We start from the raw sequence: 21,174 nt of genomic DNA, 5'->3' as shown, positions 1-21,174 counted from the left end.
TTGTTTTCTTCTTATGGCTGAATAATATTCCATTGTGTATATGTACCACATATTCTTTATCCATTCATCTACTGATGGACACTTAGATTGCTTCCATTTCTTGGCTGTTGTACAGAGTGTTGTGATAAACATGAGGGTGTATGTGTCTTTATGTCTTTTTCAAACTGGGCTCCTGCATTCTTAGGGTAAATTCCTAGGAGTGGAATTCCTGGGTCAAATGGTAGTTCTATTTTGAGTTTTTTAAGGAACGTCCATACTGCTTTCCACAATGGTTGAACTGATTAACATTCCCACCAGCAGTGTAGGAGGGTTCCCCTTTCTCCACATCCTCTCCAGCATTGGTTGTTGTTTGTCTTTTGGATGGTGGCCCTCCTAACTGGTGTGAGGTGATATCTCATTGTGGTTTTAATTTGCATTTCTCTGATGATTAGCGATGTGGAGCATCTTTTCATGTGCCTGTTCACCATCTGAATTTCTTCTTTGGAGAAGTGTCTGTTCAGATCCTTTGCCCATTTTTTAATTGGATTATTTGCTTTTTGGTTGTTGAGGTGTGTGAGCTTTTTGTATATTTTGGATGTCAATCCCTTATTGGATCTGTCATTTATGAATATATTCTCCCATACTGTAGGATGCCTTTTTGTTCTACTGATGGTGTCCTTTGCTGTACAGACTTTTATAATTTTTAAAATTTGGTTTTAAACTTACAGTTCTTATGTCAAGGTGTAGCCTATTAAGAAGAAAAAGTAATGCCACAGTAGGCCAGGTTGAAATGATTTTCGTCTGATAGAACCAAACTGAGTAAGGTATGAAGGGGGCGAGGACAAGGTTATTTCTAGAAACCCTCTGCTCAGTCAGTCATGTGCCTGCCCCATGACTCCTGCACCACATGCTTCTTTCCTGGTTGTGTTAGAATCACCCATCAACCTGTGGAGGATTATGGACTTGATATTATTGCACGAGGTAGTGCAGTTTCATATAGAGAGAAGCAATTTCAAACAAAAAGTTTGACCAGTAGTAGGCACAAAAATACAGTGAAAGATAAAAAGCCTGCAAACATGACTGAAAACAACTGCAATGAAAGATGCAATCATCAGATAAGTGTGAGGCATGAGTTAGTGCAAACCAAGGGCTTCTCAAATGGAACACCAGTCTTGTGAGATGCTGCTTAAGGGAAGGAGATGGGTCAAATAAGTGGGGAAAGCACGGCTTTCTCATATTTACTCTTGGAGAGTCAAAACACATAGTAGCATACTAAAGGCACTGAGGAGTCCTGCCATGGGAGAACCCAGCTGAACTGTCCTGAATTCAGTGTCTCTTGAATTTAGCAGACCACTAGATCCCATTGTTTTGGATACTGCTTACTGACCTGTGGCAGACCACACTGAGAAATGTTGGTCTGGAGGGTGATGATAACCAAGGTATGAGGCCAAAAGGTAGGACCTCAAAGAGCACAGCTTTCCCTAGAGCCCAGGAGATACATGGAGTTGCTGTGGAGAGGACCGAGTCATGCCTGCTGAGCTCTACAGTCACATGCCAGTAGTCCTAAGGAGGCTCCATGCCAGAGAGGAGAGAGTTCATGTGGGAGCGTCAGTTTACGTAAGTACATTCTTGCACACTCCCAGTACAGTAATATCTTGGATTTTATGCTTTCTTCCAAATATTAGGATTTGAAGGGTTTTTTAAAATCCAGAGTTTGGTCATACCAGGTGTCTGATTTTTTAAGACGGATAATGAAATTTCTAGCAATTTTTCAAATAGCAAGGAATAGATGAATTTCAACATGCTTCACACATATGTTTTCACACCTTATTTGTACAAATTACCATCTAATTACATAGACCTCTAAAGATAGCATTTGCCTTAGTAGCCACGTTCAGTATTTTGTTTCCCTCTGAATTCTTAAGCCTGAGTTTGTGAATACTTAGTAATTGAGGTAGGTCACAATAGCTTTAATTGTGCTTGCTAAACACTTCTTACGTGGCTATTACTTTAAGTGGTGATATTAAAAATAGAACATTTGTTACTCTTCTCAATGCTTATTTATACATCATAGACACAGATGAGCTGCCTCTCACTTCCTTCTGTCCTCTCTGTGATGCTATTGATCAGGGAAGGTGCTCCTTGGAGGAGAAGCACTGAATAAACCCATATGCCGCATGCCATCTCACTACTGAGAAGGGAGAAATGTTAACCCTTTGAGACGCAACAAGTATGTCTAGGGAAAATGATAAGTTAACAAGCAGTAAATGGTAGTCTGGTGCCCTGAAAGATGCTAAACATGAGAACCACCACTAACCAACCACAGAAAATTCCCCTGGGGATTTTAGGACTGGGTTTTTACATAGTTTGGTATGCTTTATCTACCCAAAAGGAGACACTGCTTGAATCAGATATGTTTATTCTCTCATTAAGACCCTGAAGTCAAGATAAAGGTTTGCCCCAATATTCTTGATAAAAATTCAGTTTCCTCATAGAAGAACTTAGGCACTATATAGCAAGGGACTTTTAAAACACCTATGCCCTTTGATACAGTAATCCCACTTCCAGAAGTCCATCCTAAAGAAAAAACCAGATTGTGATTTAAAGATTTTTATTGAAGGAAGTTCATTTCGGTGTTATTTATAATAGAGAAAAGTTGGGAGCATCATATATGTTCAACAGGAAAGGAATGATTAACTAAATGGTGTTATATTCACATGTGGGAATTTTGGGAGCCATTACAAAATCCAATTTTCAAGGATTATTTAATGACATTGGAAATGTTCTTACTATAATGTTAACTAATGAAAGCAGGACACTAGTGGGAATACAAAATGTACAACCTCTATGGAGGGAAATTTGGCAATCTCTACTATAATTTCATGCACATTAACCCTTTGACCCAACAATTCTTCTTTCAGGAACCTACCCCAAAGATACACTGGCAAATACACAAAGTAATATATGCATACTGTTACTCATTGCAGCATTATTTGTAATAGCAAAAGAGTTGGAATAACCCAAATGCTCATCATTATGTGACTTGGTTAGATTATCATATGCACAAAATGGAATATATGCAGCTATAAAAGGAGTAAGGAAGAACTTTCTCAATAGAATATTTTGTTTAGAAAAAAAGATCAAGATATGGAACATTTACGTAATATGTCACCTTTTGTATAAGTAAACCAAGTTCAGTTATTTTTTCTTTCTTTATATTAAAGTATCATTGATATACCATCTTATGTTTGTTTCAAATATACAACACAGTGGTTCAACAGTTACCCATATTATTAAATTCTCACCCCTTCTAGTGAAGTTGCTATCTATCAATGTAGAAAGATATTATAGAATCATTGACTTATTCTCCATACTGTACTCCCATCCCCATGACCAACACATATTGTGACTGAATTATTGTGCACCTTTACCCTCCTCCCCCTTGGTAACCACTAGTCCCATCTCAGTGTCTATGAGTCTACTGCTGTTTTTTCCTTCTGTTTTGCTTTGTTTTTATACTCCACAAGTTACCCTCTAGTTCCATCCATGTTATTGCAGATGTCAGGATTTCTTTTCTCTTTATAGCTTTATCCCATGGTGTATATGTACCACACCTTCTTTCTCCATTCATCTGTTGATGGACACTTAGGTTGCTTCCATATCCAAGTTCAGTTATTTTATGGAGTTTTAACAAAAACTCATGTGAGTTAAGTTCAGCTGTGGGACATATGACAGTTCATTTCTGTATGTCTGTCAATTACTTTCTTTAGTCCAGTGAGCCTCCACTGGGGGGTGATTTTGCCCCACAGAGGACATCTTACAATGACTGCAGACACAGTTTGGTTGTTACCACTGGGGGCGGTCTATGCACACCCAGCAGGGTGGGGCCTGCTGCTGCCCAGCACCCTACAATGTGCAGCAAGCTCCCACAGCAGAGAAGCGTCTGGCCCACCGTCAACGGTGCTGAGGTTGAGAAATCTGGAATTAGCTCTTCCATCGTAATTAGGCCAGCTCTGTACCATTTTCCTCCCAAAATGTTACTGTCATGATAGTATTAGTATTATTACTGAGAAACTCTCTTACATACTCAAATATAAAATATATCTATGTATTAGAATAAAGTGAAAATTAAGGCTGTTAAGAGCTAAGATTTTCACAATTAGAGAAAAGATACAAATATAAAATCAAATAATTTAACTGAAAACCTTATAATCTTAAATTTGGATGGGAAATACTAGTATGAACTTACTATTTGCCTTCTAATAAAACTATATGTTTCCTAGTTCTTCCCAATCAAAAGGCCAAGAAGCAAGGACAGTCCAGTAACAAGGAACACCCTAACTGTGAGACTGATCTTTACATACCATGTTCTGTTAAAGGGAACCAGAGCTCTGTGAATCAGTAGCTGATTCCAGGTCTAGAGCAGAATGTACACACTGAGCCTGGGTCATCTTGTACAACTAACAAAGAGGCTTGGCCCTGGCCACACCTAACAGCCGGGGACGCTAAGAAATAGAACCCCGAAGCTGGGGTTCTATTATTACATCAGAAGGGTGAGTGAATCCTGGGAGGCAGTTATCTATCTCTGCCACAGAAGCATGGGGGTGGACAAATTTGTCTCTGGATCTGCACCGTCCAAAATGCTAACACCAACCGCATGTGGCTATCAGGCACTCGCATGTGGCTAGTCCACATGTGCCATAAGTGTAAAATCACACAATTTAAATATTTAGTATGAAAAAAAGGAATGTAAACTATCACAATGCTTTTTTATTGATTATGTATTGAAATGATAATATGTTGGATATATTGGGTTAAGTAAATATGTTATTAAAGTCAATTTTTATCTTTTTAAACAGATAAATAAAATTAAAAATTTATTTTTTTAACATAGCTACTAGAAAACTTAAAAATGCACACATGCCTTGCATTATATTTCTGTTAGACAGCACTGCTGTAGAGAAACCAGTTACAAGGTCTTCTGAAAGGCTCCAAGCCTGAGAAGTGGGACAGACATGGGAAGCTTAGCATGGGCAGAAGGAAAGAAGAACAGAAAAGTTCAAAAGGAAGGGAGGGAAGAAGGGAAGAGGGTGGAGAAGGCAGAAGAGGAAGGGGGGAGGGAGGAAGGCAGTCAGGCAGGCACATAGGTCATAAAATGGGAGAAAATATCTATAAATCATGTATCAGATACAGGACTTCTATAGATAAAGAAATAGAATATATAAAACTTATAACTCAATTTAAAAAGACAAATTTTAAAGTGAGCAAAGAATTTGAAAAGGCATTTCTCCAAAAAAGATACACAATTAGCTGGGCAATAAGTACATGAAAAGACGTTCAATATCTTTAGTCATCAGGTAAATGCAAGTTAACATGATGAAATACCATTTCTCATCCACTAGGATGTCTATAATCAAAAAGACAGATAATAACAAGTGTTGATGAGGATGTGGAGAAATTGGAACCTCTCATCCATTGCTAGTAGGAATGTAAAATGGTACACCCATTTTAGAAAAAAGCTTGACAGTTTCTCAAATAATTATACCTAGAGTGACCATAATAATTCTACTTATAAAAATAGGCAAATCTATAGAAACAGAAAATATATTAATGTTGCCTAGTGCTGTGAGTGGGGGAAAATGGGGGTGAATGCTAATGGGTATAGGATTTTGGGGGAGGGATAAAGAAAATGTTCTAAAATTGATTGTAGTGATGAATGTACAACCTTATACACATAGTTAAAACCATTGAATTGCATGCTTTAAATGGTGAATTGTATTGATTGTGAGTTATTTCTCAAAAAAAGCTTTAAAAAATATTAATGAGGTTATGCCAAGTAAGTCTGAGATCACAGTGTCAGAGAGAGAAAGAGGGAGAGAAAGAGGGAGATTGACCCATTGGTTCCCACTGGAAGTTGCTAGGCACCAACTCAAGACAAAAATCAAGGAGAAAGAATCCTGCTTTTCTAGTATGAACTGTATTTCATGGTAACCAAATAACTGTATTGGATGAAGGAAAGTTCTATTATAGAGAATAGTTTGAGCTATCAATCAGAAGATCAGAAGGAATGATAAGAATTACGCTCCTAGTGAAATGAGTGATTCAGCCAAAGATCATTAATAGATGCTAAAACCGCTGATGGGAAGTGTAGAGTGGAGGAACCAGGTTGCCACACCTGACCCCACTGATCAACCTTGGCATCACCAAAAGCAGGACAATACATACTTCTGGACTCGATGCAGTGTGATATACACAGCATCGCCTATGAAGTATGTTTGCCAAAAGACTGTATTGATCCTGACTCTAATCAATCTAATTTTTAGTCTAGAGTTAATTATAGGTGTAAGGAAGCAAGCTAAAAACTACCAGGAGATACAATACACCAAATCTAGAAAGTGTGGATATTCTACCAAACAGTCTCCCTGGCAATCAAGTCAATGGCAAGGGGGTGGGGGGCGTGAGGGAGTTTGCTCTAGATTAAAAGAGACTTAGGATAATAGTCAATTACAAAATGCAAACCTTTTTGGATACCAGATCAGTAAATCAATTGTAAAAACACATTTTTGGAACAATATTGAAAATCCAAATTTAAACTGGGTATTAGATGATATTGAGGCATTACTGTTAATTTTGTTGGGTGATAATGGCATTGTGGTAATGTGAGAAAATGTCCTTGTTTTTCAAGATGTATATTGAAAAATATATGAGAGCAATTACATGATAATCTAATATAGTTTAAGATATTGCTGCAAAAAAGAGGAGGTAGGGATAGATTAAATCAATTGGGTAAGATGTTATTGAAACTGGCAAATGGTGGGTTCATTGTGCTTTTTTCTCTTCTTTAGTGTTTATTTGTAATTTTTCATAATAAAAAGTATTTTTTTAATCCCAGCAATGCTCAAAGAGGGGCTAGAACATGTTGGTTCTGAGGTACATGGTAATGATGCGGCTGTGATATAGAAGAATCCAAGCTCCAAAGCACATGTGTGTTTGCCATTTGACACGAGGCAAGAAATTCTTTAGAAAAAGCCCTTCTGAGAGTCTTTTGCTTTTACTTGTTTGCTAGATTTTTCCCCCTCTCTGTACCATTATTTGGGGTTTCCCAAACACTGATCCCCTTAGGGAAATTGCGGCAGCCCAAACTTCCTTCACAAAGTCCTGGGTATTCAGAGAGCAGACAAAGCCTTCCCTATGCCTCTAGCAAAGGTGTAGGTCTGTAGGGGACACAGACCTTCCCAGAGTCATGCACAAAGCTTTTCAGTGTTCACACACCCTCCCCAGCTGACTCTCCCAGTCACCCCGGGATACACGTGGTTATGATCAACCCATTTCAAGCAGATGAAGGAACGGAGATTCTCTCTGTAAAGGGTTTCACAAACACATTGCAGTGACAGGTCTCTGTTAGGACTCCACTTTACTGTTGTATTTAAATACCTCTATTTTCAAAATATCAAGTGCTGATCACTTCAGCACATTAGAGAAGTCTTACAAATTTGAGGGAAGGTGGAGCTAGGTTGAAATTACAAATATCTTTAAAATAAGAGATTACTCATGAACATCATCCCTGCACTGTCTTATCTGGGAGCCTAGATGATCAGGATGCACTGCAGAAGTGTTTCCCTTTTCACCTTTGAATGTGGAAACAGAAACAGATGCAGTTGGATGGGGGGAGGGTGTCACAAGCCCCAACTTGGTTACAAATTTACTGTTTACTCTGGGGGGCTTGACCTCCCCTGGCCTTGGTGCCCCTCTGTGAATGGGAAGACCAGTTATCTACCTCCTGTCTTACCTACAGCTCAAAAGAAATAATGCATGTGAAAACATTCCTGGAACTATAGAGGGATTATAATTATTTTGTAAGTCTACTCTCCTAGTAGATATTGTGTTTCCCTAGTCAACATCTCTTATTTCCCAATTCCACTTCTAGAATTGTTCTCAAACCACTCGGGGATACAGTTTGAATAAAAGACTCTGAGAGTAGATTATATTTTCAATTAGAGGTTATTTAACTTGCTATTTACTGTGCAACATTAAAGAAAAGATTTTCCTCATGACTTAAAAAAAAAGCCTAATTTTAATACTGTTAGAATCCAAACATTATTTCTGGAATATTCTTTAAGTCCTGGAGATTTTATAGTTCTCAGCCAAAGCTCTACTTAAACAGAGTAAATCATTTGGCTTTCAGCTCAGAATGTCCATTTTCAATATTGCTGGTGGTAGCCCTGGCCTGTGTTCCTACTCTAATAGCAGATTCTTCCATGGTACAGACAGTAAGGATTGAGGATTTGACCAGGAAAGCCTTCAGATTAATCTTCCAGGACTAGAACCAAACAAGACTTTGCTTATATTGCAAATGGTCAACATGCCTTCATCTATACTCAGTGGCTCATGAATATGTATTCAAAATATAGTCTCCAGCTTTCTTACCATGGCAGGTTAGAGGCTGCTAAGACGAATACAAGGTCTTCTGAGCGAGCCAGCCCATCCATCTGCACCAGTAACTCTGTCTTCATCCGAAGGCTTCCTTCGTGCTCTCCCCTAGAAAGAGACAAGGAGGTGAGATTCTCCCACAGGGCAGAGTTCTCACTTCCACGGCAAGGGGAGCACTCTCAGCAAAGACTCAGCAGAACTGAGGGACTGTAGAACAGGCTCCCTTCTGACAGCCAACTCCTTCCCTGCCTCCTCAGGAGTCAGTTGTACTAGAACTAGGGAAAACAAGAGAGTGAGAGAAAGGGAGTAAATGAGTATAATGATGATGTTGAAAAGAAAACCAAAGGCTGGCAGTGAACTAGAAAATAAGGGTGGACAGTGCCACAAAAGCACTGTAGGGTAGATTAAACGCAGCCCAGCTCTGTCTACCTGCAGTATTATTTACCTTTTTTTATAAATGGTGTAATGGAGAAGGATCTTTTCCATTTATATAGCAGGTATGAAAGTACTTTTGCACATAGTATTTATTCTGGTATAATTTATCGATATATGAACTACTACACTGAATTTGTTTCTCTCTTCTAGATAATGACATGGAAACCATGCTTTCCTTGCACAGAAGATAGGAGGCAGTTTTCTGTGCCAGTTCATCCTCCAAGCCTCCTCCCACCACCACCACAGCCAGACTCACTATGGGACTAGCAAGAAAGAGCTCACTATGGGACCTGAACAATCTAAATTGGCTTAAACACTGACCACATCCAGCAATCTCTCCTTCCTCTTCACGTGTCTAAGTAGAGTTAAAAGGACAGAAATGCCTTTCTTGGACAACACGATATTCAACTTCTCATCTCTGCATGTTTAATGTGGTAGCCTAAGTTAGGTATGTATTCTTTTAGGAACTGTGCCCCTTACTATCTAACTATCTTTTCCTAAGAAAGAAGACTGTCTCACAGCATAGATATATATAGTTATGTAGCATTTACCCACAATTAGTACTCTGTTAACATAGTATGTCTTAAGAAGTCATCAGAGAACCTATCTTTATCCCCTGACCCTCTGAAGACTCTAGTTTTAGAGTTTAAGTTCCAGACTAGGAAACTGACACTCAGCACAAAACCTGGGGCACACTTAAGGATAGGAGATAAAGAGTTTACACATTAGTGCAATCAAAGTTGTGAGGAGCCCTGAGGGTAGAGATCAATGGAGCAAATGTAAGAAGGGCATAGGTCACTATGGGAAGGCAGGCCAGGTCTTTGCAGAGAGAATGACCACAGGGTGGTCTTGGGGGTTCCCAGGCAGGATCCTTTCAGTTGCCTGCTCCCGGTAGGTCTGCAGGTGAGGCAGAATGCCCCAGCCTGGGTATGACTAGCATCCGTTAAGCCAAGTTTCAATCAGTGCATGAATCACATGCCCCTTGGGTGCATCTTGATGGTTGTTTTTTCCTCCTGGGAAAATGTTTTTCAGTAAGTAAAAATTCATAAATTTCTAGTTATACTTCCAACAAGCTAATTATTTGCTTTTTATTGCTATTAGTTCTGCCTTGATAATAATCATTAGAAACTATTAATAAATGCAGCTGTATTGAGATTTCCCAGAAACCTGTGTTTTGAAGCTAGGGGTACCAAATTTTATGAAAAGTTTCAAAGAAAAATACCTCTGATGAAGATAGAAAGGTATTGTTAAAACACACACACACACACACATACACATACAAACAGAGGGCTCATTACCATCTGAGATGTGTTCTTTCCTGCTGGGGACATTAGCAGACACTTAATCTTTTGAGATAACATATATGACATATTTAAAATATTTGAGCCACAAGGTGATGTCACAGAGAAGCAGTGGCTTCTCTGGCCTCACATACCCTGTCAAGGACTGCCTCTTGGGACTTGGCCCTTTGCACCCCCATTCTCCAGGCAGCCCCTCTGGCTCCAGAGCAGGCAGTCACAGGCAGCTATTTTGAGCAGCAGGACTGTTATAGCAGCCTGGGATCATGGGGCAGGGTGATCTTCAGGCCTGAAAACCACTCTGTGGGAAAGGGGGAAGGGAGAATGATATTTCCTCCGGTTATAAGAACTACTTAAATCAGCTCTTCAGTTAACGGGATCTAATTTAAAGACCTTTCCATGTGTCTGCAGAAAATTTGTGGGCTTATTAATAGGCTTATTCTGCTGGTAAATGTCGATGGGCTTCCGACCATCAAACACACTTACAAGAGGGGAGAAGTGATGACCAAAAAAACCTGTCTGTTACCCAGGAGCTGTGCCTCTCTGACTCATCACTGACTCCAGTTCATCCAGGAAGATGGTGGAGGGGGCGTGATAGCGGGCTAGTTCAAATAACACCTGGATGGGAGAAAAGCAACCACATGTTCAAATTCATATACTTTAAGTCCTCAGATGCTCTCTGAGATTAAAAGCTTAGGATGACTGTAATATTAGCACTTATACTGCCCTCTGTCATTTTGCAATAACCTTATAATCATTACAATTATTCTTCCCTAGCACCACCCCATGGGGTTGCATGGTCCAATTATTTCCATTTATCACTTGATAAAATTAGAGCCATAGAGAGAGTTAGTGATTAGCTTAAGGTTGCTAATCATAAATGGGGGAGCTTAAGATAAAACTCAATTCCCAAGCTTCTAGTTGGTTAGTTAACCCTGAGACCACCCTCCCAGTCCCCCAAACCCCAACAATAATATGTTCCACATGGACACAAAAGCCTTAGAACATTGTAAATTCATTTGATGGCTTTCCCTTAACCTTTAGGGACAATTAAGAGGGTTATTCTCAGAAGAAAGAATTGTAGCAAAAGGGTAGTGTTCCAATCATGGGCAACAAGGCCAAGAATTTTGCCACTTTCTGCTCCCCAAATTACTCCATGGGGTTCCCATGCCACCTCAACACTGCTGTTTGGTAGGCGCAGGTACTTGAAGGCAATTCCCAATTGAATAAAGAGTTCCATTCCAGGATATTATAGATTGAACAAGAACAGGAAAGCAGCCAGCGAAAGAACAGACATATAAAAACAAAGTAAAGAGCTCTAAAGGGAGATGATGTGGTGGTGATGAAAAGCATATAAAAAACCTAACCTTTTTTTCTTAACTCTGAAACTGATCTCTCTTGAGCACTATATACAGTTCTTCACTGGTTGATCAGAGAAAGCAGTAGAGATTTAGAAAAGAATAGAGGTTCTTTAGTAGGCATAGGGGATGTATTCTCCGGGTCACTTAGCACTAGCAAAGCATTAGAATGAATACAAGGGGAGGGGCTCAGAACAGGCCCGACTGGGTTCTCATGAGTAGTAGCAGGTTATCCCTTACAGGCCTCCCTGTCACCGAGTGGGAAACTCCACTCCTTCACCACGGCTGGTATGTGTGTGGGGCATCCATGCTCATGCTCAAGTATTTTCCTTCCACAGAACCCTGTTTCATTCGGCCAAGACAATTGGCTCAGCCTAATGAACTGAGAGAACAGTGTCCATGCTGGGACACTCGTCACAAGTGTCTTGTGGACACAAGAGAGACCACCTCATTAGAAGCAAGTAACTTATCTTCCTGTCACAAACAGAAAAGCCCAAACATACCTCGTATTAAGGATAATTATAATAGCAGCAGTCTACCCAGTAAAAAATGGACTACAAGAAACTCTGTTAGAACCATACGCATTTTTAAAGAGCTCCCTAAGGTGCAGAGAGACCAAGAGGCTCTACAAGACCAAACATCCAGTCGAAAGGAGAACTACATCTGGAGCCTACATCTCCATAATGGCCACACCACTACTCTTTCCACTGCCAGAGAATACAGAGAATCCTGGGTAAGTGCTAGGGAAGCATTAGTCTAAAATTTTCAAAAGTACTTGGAGGAAGTTAAACCATACAGTTTGGGGGGTAGCGGTGAGGGGGTTGAAAGCTGTTAGCACCAACAGGTCTGTGCATTTGCTAAAGATACCACTCAACTACTCAAAGCATCAATTCCTAAGAGGCATGAATATTAGGAGGAGAGGGAGCAACACAGCCCAAGGGATCCCTATAAATAACTCTTTAATTGGAATAAAAAGAGAAACAACTGGTAGGAAAGCTTCTCTGATTTAGATGAAGGTCCTGAAGGGTTTGCTTTATCTGAAAGCTTCACAATAAATATCTTGACAGCACTACGAAGATTTACTAGGTGAAGATCTTCCAAGAGCTCAGAAAATGAAGAAATTTCTGAAAGGATGGATGGTGAGATCCTTCAGAGTTAGAAGAAGTTACGTGTTTTCTTATTCAATTATTTTTTTAAATATCCAAAATAAAAATGCATTTCACAGAAAAAAGAAATACAGATATCTCCTAAACCTATAAATAGAAGCTTGCATTCATTCAGAATTAAAGAAATGCCTATTTGAGCACTGCAATATTACTTTCAGTATCACACTGGCAAAAAAGTTTTAATTTGGGTACTACATGGTGTTGCCCAGCATGTGGGGAAGCAAACACACACACCATTGATGGGAGTGTAAGCTGGGGCAACCCTGCTGGCAGGTAGTTTGGCAATCAGTAATTTTCTTTCCCTCTGATCCATCAACTACTTCAAAGAAATTGTCCTACACAACTATATATACAAAGACATGGATATAGTAAAACTTCCACCATAGCTTTGTCTATTATATCAAAAAGAAACTGGAAACAACCAAAGTGTTCATTAAGAAAAAGACTGGTTAAATATGTTTTGGTACACTCATGCAATGAAATGCCACGCAGGCATAAAAACCAACAGCAAAATGTTCTTGTCTACCTATAATAGTGTGGAACAATATCCAAATTACATTGTTAAATACTAAAAAACTACAAGATTAAAAAGGGTATGTGTATATGTTCCTACTTATATTTGAAAGGAAGGGAAATACAGATACAGTTGTTGATGCTAATGTGGATATAGATAAATGTTCTGGAAGGCTGCACCAGCAACTGTGGTAGTTGTCTCTGGGGAGAGGGCTCAGGGGCCTAAATACCCTTTTGTACTTTTTTTCCCAAAAAAGATTAATTGCTTTTAAAATCATAGTAAAGGAAAAGGAAAAATTGGGGGAGGAATCATTTCTTCACTCTTAGAAGTCCAACAAAATGACACTAAAGCAGAAGAAAACTTTAAATAAAATATTCACACAGAATAGAGAGTTCTTATTAAATGACTTTTCTGGCTGTTCAACATTAAACAAGAAAATCTGTTTTGTTTCAATCTTTGTTAAGAATATTCATAAAATATCTGAACTTATTCTTCTGTCTAGATAAGTCCTCTCCAGGGAATATAATGTAATCCTTCCTTGAGCACCTTGCAATGTTTTGTGCTCATAGTTCTAAACACCACTTTTCATGACAGGGGTCATCTTGCAAGAGTTTTGTTGTCCCTGAGCACACAGAAATGGTATGTTTTTTTAAAAATATTCAGGCTATAAGGAATCTAGTTAGCTGAATTTCAGCTAATTGCAATCCAGCTAACTTAGAAGCACATGGAAGCCACAAACTTAGAAGCAGCTAAGTTTAAGCCTCATCTTTGGACCTGGCACTGAGTTAGGCTCAAGATAAGAAACAGAGTATGTCAACACAGATATCCAAGAATTATAATCTTGGAGGGGTGATAAGATTTTATAATACTTAACATATTTGAAATAACTTGAGAACAATATCAAAGGAATAAATACTAGGTTATTTTAAGTGAATCAATCCTTGGAAAATATTCTATTATGACCTCCAAGTAAGCCATAATATTTTGAGCCATCCAAGGGAGTGTAGCTTCAGCATATTTTTAGAGTAATTTCTTTTCAGAAAATATATACTATTTATATTCATTAGTATTGATTACTTATCAGTCATTCTACAAATTGCAATAGTTTAACAGGATTTCTGAGAAGGACCCATCTTATATTGAGGTATAAATCATAAACAGGTGTTCTTATAAAATGACTGGAAGATACGGTAAAACTTCATAATAAAATAAACCATAAACTATGAATGAGATATTGTAAAGATAAAAACAATCTCTTAAGGAAAGAAAACACTCCTACAGACTGTGGGCACTGTGAAGGAAAGTTGCTTAGAGAATCTGAAAGAATAATTGTTGTAAGTTTTCTGATTCTTCCTTAGAGCATCTAGTGTAGGGACTATGATCCAGTAGTAGCCTCTCAATAAATGTCAACTGAATTGACTGCACATGCTTCATAATAAATGCTTCGTAAATGAAGAAAAAGTAGGCCACTTCAGAGACAGTTTTCCCCCCAGCTTCCATTCCTCAATTGCGTGAATCAAAACAGGACTGTTGGCCAAAATCCCAAAGGAAGGGAGATTGTTTTGCTTGTGGGGGCATGATTAGCATCCACATGTAATAGTCAATCCACCTCCTGGGCTTTTGGTAATCAAGATCCAAGATAAATTCTACCATATAAATCAAATAAGCTCTAACATCATTTTGTACCACTATATTTTGCTGGAGCTTATTCTAAAAAAACAAAATCAAGAATTCCTACCCGAACAAGTTTTTCTGAATCCCCTCTCCATTTGCTGACAATGGTAGATGCAGAAATGTTAAAGAAGGTTGTTTTGCATTCCGTGGCCACTGCTTTGGCCAGTAAAGTCTTTCCTGTACCTAGAGACACATGTGAATAAAACATGAGCAGCACTTGAAGTCCATTCCTCTGCAGAAGTCAGAAAGGAGATGGTTACTCAGCTGTCATTTGCCCCAGCCCTAAAGTGAGGACGGAAAAGGCAACTCATCTTCTGCATACACGCTTAATACCAAGAAAAGATAGAGAGATTTGTTTACCTGGAGGGCCATAGAGCAGCAGTCCTTTCCAGGGGGAAAGAATTCCTGTGAACAGTTGGGGGTACTATGGGAACAAGGAACAATAATGAGATTTGGTTTCCCGATGTCAGCCCCAGGCAAGCTAGTGAGCCACAGTGAAACACGGTCCCAATTCTAAGAATTGGGTCTTCCTTTTTTTAAAGTCAACGACATATATATATATGTCTCATTTAGCCCTATTATTCTTTCATACTTGATAGGAATGCATGCCTTAATTTTTGTAGCTTTTTAAAAGAGCAGTTGTGTTTTCTTTTTAAGGAAAAGAAAGGCATATGTAGGTATTTCCTGTCTGTTACAACAGTTATTTCTTACATGCATAACATCATTTTCCCCAGAGTTCTATGTGCAGATCATTTAGTAATCTTCTGAATGTTGTGAAGCAGGCACACACTTTAAGATAAACACTATGACCAACAAATAAAGGTGATGTGAATGGAGCACATAGCCCTCGTGAAACCTGATGTAGTGCTGAATGCATTATGAGACACTGTCATCAACTGGGACATGCATGGACCTCACTAAGTCTCTCTGATTAGTTCAAACAATCTGGAGGGTGAATAGGGTTGGTAGAGAACAAGAGGAAGGAAAAATAATAAATTATAAGTAGCTATTAGTTTCTTGCTGATGCTAATGTCAAAACCTCAATGCCCTCACATACAGAGTTTATAATCCCATGAAGATAACACATCCAGAGAGTTTCAATGAGATGTTCTACCCTTTCTAGAAGAATTGTACTATAGAGCTACTCAGAGGAAATGGTGAGTAAATTTCTACTAATTCTGAACACCAGTATATATCTTAGCACCATGTCTGAACACAGGAAAATGAGGTGAAAAGTCAATCTAAATTTATCAATTTTGTCTCATTAGAATAGAAGCCTCCAAAATTCAAGGGCTGCATGGGTAAGAACAAATAGTTATTCAATAAAATAAATTTATAATCCTGACTGCAGATTATAGAAAATGGCCACAAATTATTTGCAGCTCCTTCCTCCAGGAGGCAGAATATATTTCCCTATCACCTGAATCTGGACTTGGCCTTGTGGCTTTGGCCAATGGGACATTAGCAAATGTAAGAAGAGACTTGAAAATATAAGACTAGCAAATATAAGGACTATAAGAAGAAAAATGGGAAACGCTCATAGATTGGGACCTACTTTTTTGCCTCTGGGAACTCTGCCAGCAAGTGAACAAGACTGGGCTTGAGAGGCACATGGAGAGAGGCCTCAGTTGTCCTGAGCTTTCCCAGCCTCTCCACATTTTCCAGCCACCCTGGCTGATGCCCCAGACATAAGAGTGAGCCTAGCCAACATCACATGGAAAAGACAAGAGCCAGCCCAGCTGAGCCCAGCTCAAACTGCCTACACACAGAACTGCGAACAAATGACTGTACTTTTAAGGCTCTAAGTTTTGGGCAGTTATGTTATACAGGAAAAGCTATATGGCACACTGACCTTCTAATCAGCACAGTTTAAACAAAACAGAGAGAGTCTTGTCTTTCTCTCTCTCTTTTTTTTTTTTTTTCCTGTTTAGTGAGCCACTCTGCACAAAGGCTTGTCAGGAATAAGCTATGAGCACAACGTAGTGGTTCCACTGGCCAGTGCCCTGGACGGGGCTGTCTAGTCTTTACAACCAGCCTAAAGCAAAGCCCCAGGTGATGGGGGTGTGGGGGTTGGGGGGGAGATCTATGGAGCAATGTGAGAGGCCCTCCCCTTTAGGGAGGTATTTCTGCTATAATAAGTATATTTTTAGGGAGGCAGGCTAATCTGAATCAACCTGTAGCAACTGACAAATCATATATACTACAGAGGTTAGATCTTAAATTATCACTTAGAGTTGACATTTCTCTTGTACCAGCATGTAACATGATTTCAAACTGCCTAGAATGGACTGGAACTTGGTACTCCAAGGTTGACTAAGTATTGTGATTCAGACAAATAGTTGACTTGTGGACAGAAAATCATCCTGGCCTTCTCCCTCTGATGGGTGGATGACATACAGCTTGTCCAATGTATAATGAACAGAAATAACCCTCAAGAGGCTTCCCCTCCTTACCCTTATAGGATACACAACAGCTTCTTTGACTAACTGCTTGGCTGCATCCAGTCCAATAATGTCATTCCACTTTATGTTTGGATTATGGAGATAAATGTCCTGCAATGTACATTTGATCACTTGGTTAAAACTGTTTTCCTCCACAGCTGTAATAAACACAGGAACAGCAGATACTTGACTTACAATAGAACATAAAATGTTGGTGATAAAACTTTTCATATTAGATGTATGTATATACACACATTGTAATTATGGGCTGGTTCACCAAATGGGTGCCATGAAAATATTCAGTGATTTTCCCTGGAGGAGATATTGGTGATATAAAATGCTACTTTTAGGGGAAAAAATCTCCTAACATTGGACTATGCCTGTCTTCAGTCAAAAGCAAACCATGCCAATTTATGACCGTAATCAAAGAAGCTACAGAATATACCTTCAAATTACATTAGCTTTCACTGCAAAACGTAGGTTCCAAGCCGGTGCCTGGCCTCTCTCTTGCTCCTTGATCCCACAAACACTTTCTTAATTTGTTGCCTAAAAGAGATAATGCTCCTCTGAAACCAATTTCTCTTTTTCCCTAGTGATCGTTCCCTACTTCCATCAGGAACAATTGCTTCTGCAAAATTCAAGGAGGCCAACAAAAGGGCAGTTTTCCCTCTCATAGTAGAGCCCTGTAGCGACCATCTGGGGTAATCAATTAAGGTAGCTTTTACTGATAACTAATTTACAGTTTCCAAACTTCAATTTCACAAGACGTCTCAGAACAGTCACTCGGGGCCTTTCTCAGTAGGAGCTATTTCAGGCCAGCTGAAACCTAGAATGTTACATATAAAAAAAAAAAGCCTCCTTTCTAAAGTCATTCCAAGAGACTACAGAACAGTCTGGAAACATGTTTATACTTACTTAATTTTTAAATAAGCAATACATTTACATGGTTTAAAATACATATTTCAAATGCTGGGGAAATGTTATAATCTCACTCCTGTCCCTCATCCTCCTGGTTCCCTCCACCAAGGGTAATGATTTTTATTAGAGAAACAGTTCATACAAGTGATTTGGGGATGGGATGACAGAAGGGACTCAGTCTCCCCAGATGTTGGGAGAACCCATCTGTCTTTAAAGCATGAATCTTCACACTGACCCACCAGCCACTCACATCCTTATGACCACACTTCCTTAGGAAAAGCTTCAGACACAATGGGGATTCATCTGTCTTGAAATTCAGAGCATCCATAGATGACAGCAGTATGTCTTGCCCTCCTCTAGGGTTGACATTGAGTTCCACGTGGTAGGGATCAATTTCCCAACAGGGAGTCCTCCTTTTATCAATCAAAAATTGTGTCAGAACTGAATAGGACTGCTTCATATGATAGTGAGCTCCCCATCACTGCAAGCATTCAAGCAGAGGCTGGCCAAGTGCCTCCCATGGTATTACAGAGAGGACGCCAGATGGAATCATTTCCAGCTGCAACTCTATCATCACTAGTCATGTTATCCTTTTACAAAAACAGTAACAAGACTATCGATTTTTGTGAGTATAAAAAATGTTATTATCTGCTCTCTTATGCATCCGGTTACCACAGCCTGGCTCAGTCCCCCATCCTCTCTCACTGACAGTGACATCAAAGCTGGTTTCCCTATCCATTTCTTTGATATCCACCCACCACACTGTCATTATAACAAGGTAACGAAAAACACATTTGATCATCCCCTTTTCCTGATGGACACCTTTCAAAGATCCTTCATCTCCTCCAGTCCAGTTCTCAGCCCTGGGCCCTACCCACAGCACTGTGAGGAACTCAGGCCTCTCCTGACCCATTCCCCACCACACCTTGAGTCTTACTTGGCTCAGTGTAGACACTGCATAGGTGGACCCTTTAACAGGTGTGGACGTTTGCCCAGAATGCCTCCAACCTCCTCTTCTACTCCTTTTCACATGGCTACATCCTGAGTATCTTCTTCCCTAACACCTTCCCCACTCGTTGGCACAAAATACCCCTCCTTCATGCTTTCAGTGTATACCTTGCCCATGGTATGAGAAACTCCTGCAGGCAAGGACTGTGTCTGACTCCTTCACCTTTGTGTTTCCAACCCCCACACACACTTGACACCTGACAGGTGTGCAGCAGCACACACTTGACACCTGACAGGTGTGCAGTAAGAGCTGCAGGACTCAGCAGATAAGCAGGGAGCCAGAGTCACCGCAGAGAGGTGCGCATGGTTTGGACCATTTTAAACATCTCTCTGAGCCTGCCAAGGTTTCAGCCTCAGCCATTCATTAAATAGGAGATCACTGGGTACTGAAAAGTATCCTACAATTCCAGTAATCATTCTTTGCCCAAGGTATTTGCCCAAAGTTACACAGCTAGAAAGAGGAGGATCTAAGAAATCAAATCTAAGTCAACCGATTCCAGAGCCTGTGTGGTTGACCATTAGACTTCACTGCCTTTAGATTCTGGTAAGCCTGAGAAACCCATTGTCTGGATGAAAAAATCTTTCCTACTAATCTTGTTTCTCATGGAAATTTCCAATTAAAAAATCATCAGACTCCCAACATCTGTACTTCTAGGCTTTGACTGTTTAAACATGACACAGACATGCTCCTTCCTTCTCTAAGAGGCTTTTTTCCTTAACTTTTGGCTCGGTTCTAAAACCTTTCACCTGTCCCTTTCCTTCCAACACATTTTTCTCTCTTGGTTTTCTTGGCCTCTATAGTGAGATGGTGGGCTTTTTCTATTGTAATTTTATGATTCCATAATTTATTTATCATGCATTATTGTGCCTCTAAACAATATGAGTGCCTCTGCAAGTGGGGGCACTTTATAAATAAATGATCATATTTATTGTTATTAATAAAAGAAGCAGCCCACAATGCTCCAGGAGCTCCAATCCGCCTCCGTAAATTTGTGAAGTGAATATCAGATCTTACCCGGCTCACCACGGCTGCCAATTCTCGCATCTCACTATTCATGCCAATAAATGCACTCAGAGGTTTCAGCAATCGTTCCTGACAATGGGAACAGAAAGCCTCATGTCACAGTATTGCTCATAATTTAGGAAAAAAACAGGGCACAGATCTGGATGACACAAAATGGTGGCAGGTTACTGTGATCTTTGACTTGATCTCAAGCTTTCTCTGGACTCAAAGTCATATTTCTAAGGTTCGTGTGGATTTTGGCAGTTTGCAAGATGAATGTCATATCTTAGCGACTTACAGAGGGGTCTGGGTTACAGTCGAAGCTGTTCAAGCCAAGTTTGCTGGTTGTGCCTTTGATAGCATCTGTGAGCAGCTCCCGGAAGTCAATGATTTGGCCCTGAAAGAAGTAATTTACACTATTAAATCAGGAGGGAAGACCGTCCTTAATAGCTCAGCTTCATTAAATCAAGACACATTTAGGTACCTTGTTATGTAGGGCAAACTGAAAGTGAAGCTTTGACAAGAACCTGCACTAACAACGACCTAGATGATTTTCTCAAGTTAGGGCACTCAAGGAAAAAAAAAGTTGGTAAATAAATTCTTCAGAATGAAGTTGATCTGAATAACAGTTCTCGAGCATTTTTCAGTTCCTGATACATAGCATCTACTTCTTAACACATTTATTTCCCCTATATTGTCTCGTCCTTTTAAAACATCCATACACAAGAATTCTTTGGCACAAGAATAATAATAGTTCCAATTTACTGACTATAATATACATTTACCACTCAGTAGAAAGTGCCTGTCACAAAACGGGTGTGCAAGGAACCTTGTGAGTATTATTTCCAAATCTTATACAACTTCCATTAGTCAGGAGGAGAATCCTAGCTTATAGATGTAGAAGTAAGGCTATAGGTCAGTGATCATCCAAAGCCACACAGCTAACAAGT

At 39.6% G+C, this 21,174-nt stretch overlaps 1 protein-coding gene across 3 annotated transcripts in view; it reads right to left on the bottom strand.

The window, feature by feature from the left end:
- KATNAL2 (katanin catalytic subunit A1 like 2) overlaps nucleotides 1–21,174 on the bottom strand; it is a 78,179-nt gene that overhangs the window by 10,827 nt on the left and 46,178 nt on the right. For all 3 annotated transcript variants that reach the window (XM_073213013.1, XM_073213014.1, XM_017667077.3), the window contains 7 exons: nucleotides 20,523–20,621; nucleotides 20,237–20,314; nucleotides 17,308–17,406; nucleotides 15,215–15,278; nucleotides 14,919–15,037; nucleotides 10,669–10,760; nucleotides 8,407–8,517 (listed from right to left, as the gene is read on the bottom strand). In XM_073213013.1, the coding sequence (XP_073069114.1) occupies nucleotides 8,407–8,517; nucleotides 10,669–10,760; nucleotides 14,919–15,037; nucleotides 15,215–15,278; nucleotides 17,308–17,406; nucleotides 20,237–20,314; nucleotides 20,523–20,621 (662 nt within the window). The remainder of the gene's footprint in view (nucleotides 1–8,406; nucleotides 8,518–10,668; nucleotides 10,761–14,918; nucleotides 15,038–15,214; nucleotides 15,279–17,307; nucleotides 17,407–20,236; nucleotides 20,315–20,522; nucleotides 20,622–21,174) is intronic.

This window comes from Manis javanica, chromosome 9 (genome assembly GCF_040802235.1).
Source record: "Manis javanica isolate MJ-LG chromosome 9, MJ_LKY, whole genome shotgun sequence".
In the NCBI taxonomy this organism is placed as follows: domain Eukaryota; kingdom Metazoa; phylum Chordata; class Mammalia; order Pholidota; family Manidae; genus Manis; species Manis javanica.
The sequence above is the reverse complement of the archived record's forward strand: the minus strand, read 5'-3'. Positions and strand labels throughout refer to the sequence as shown.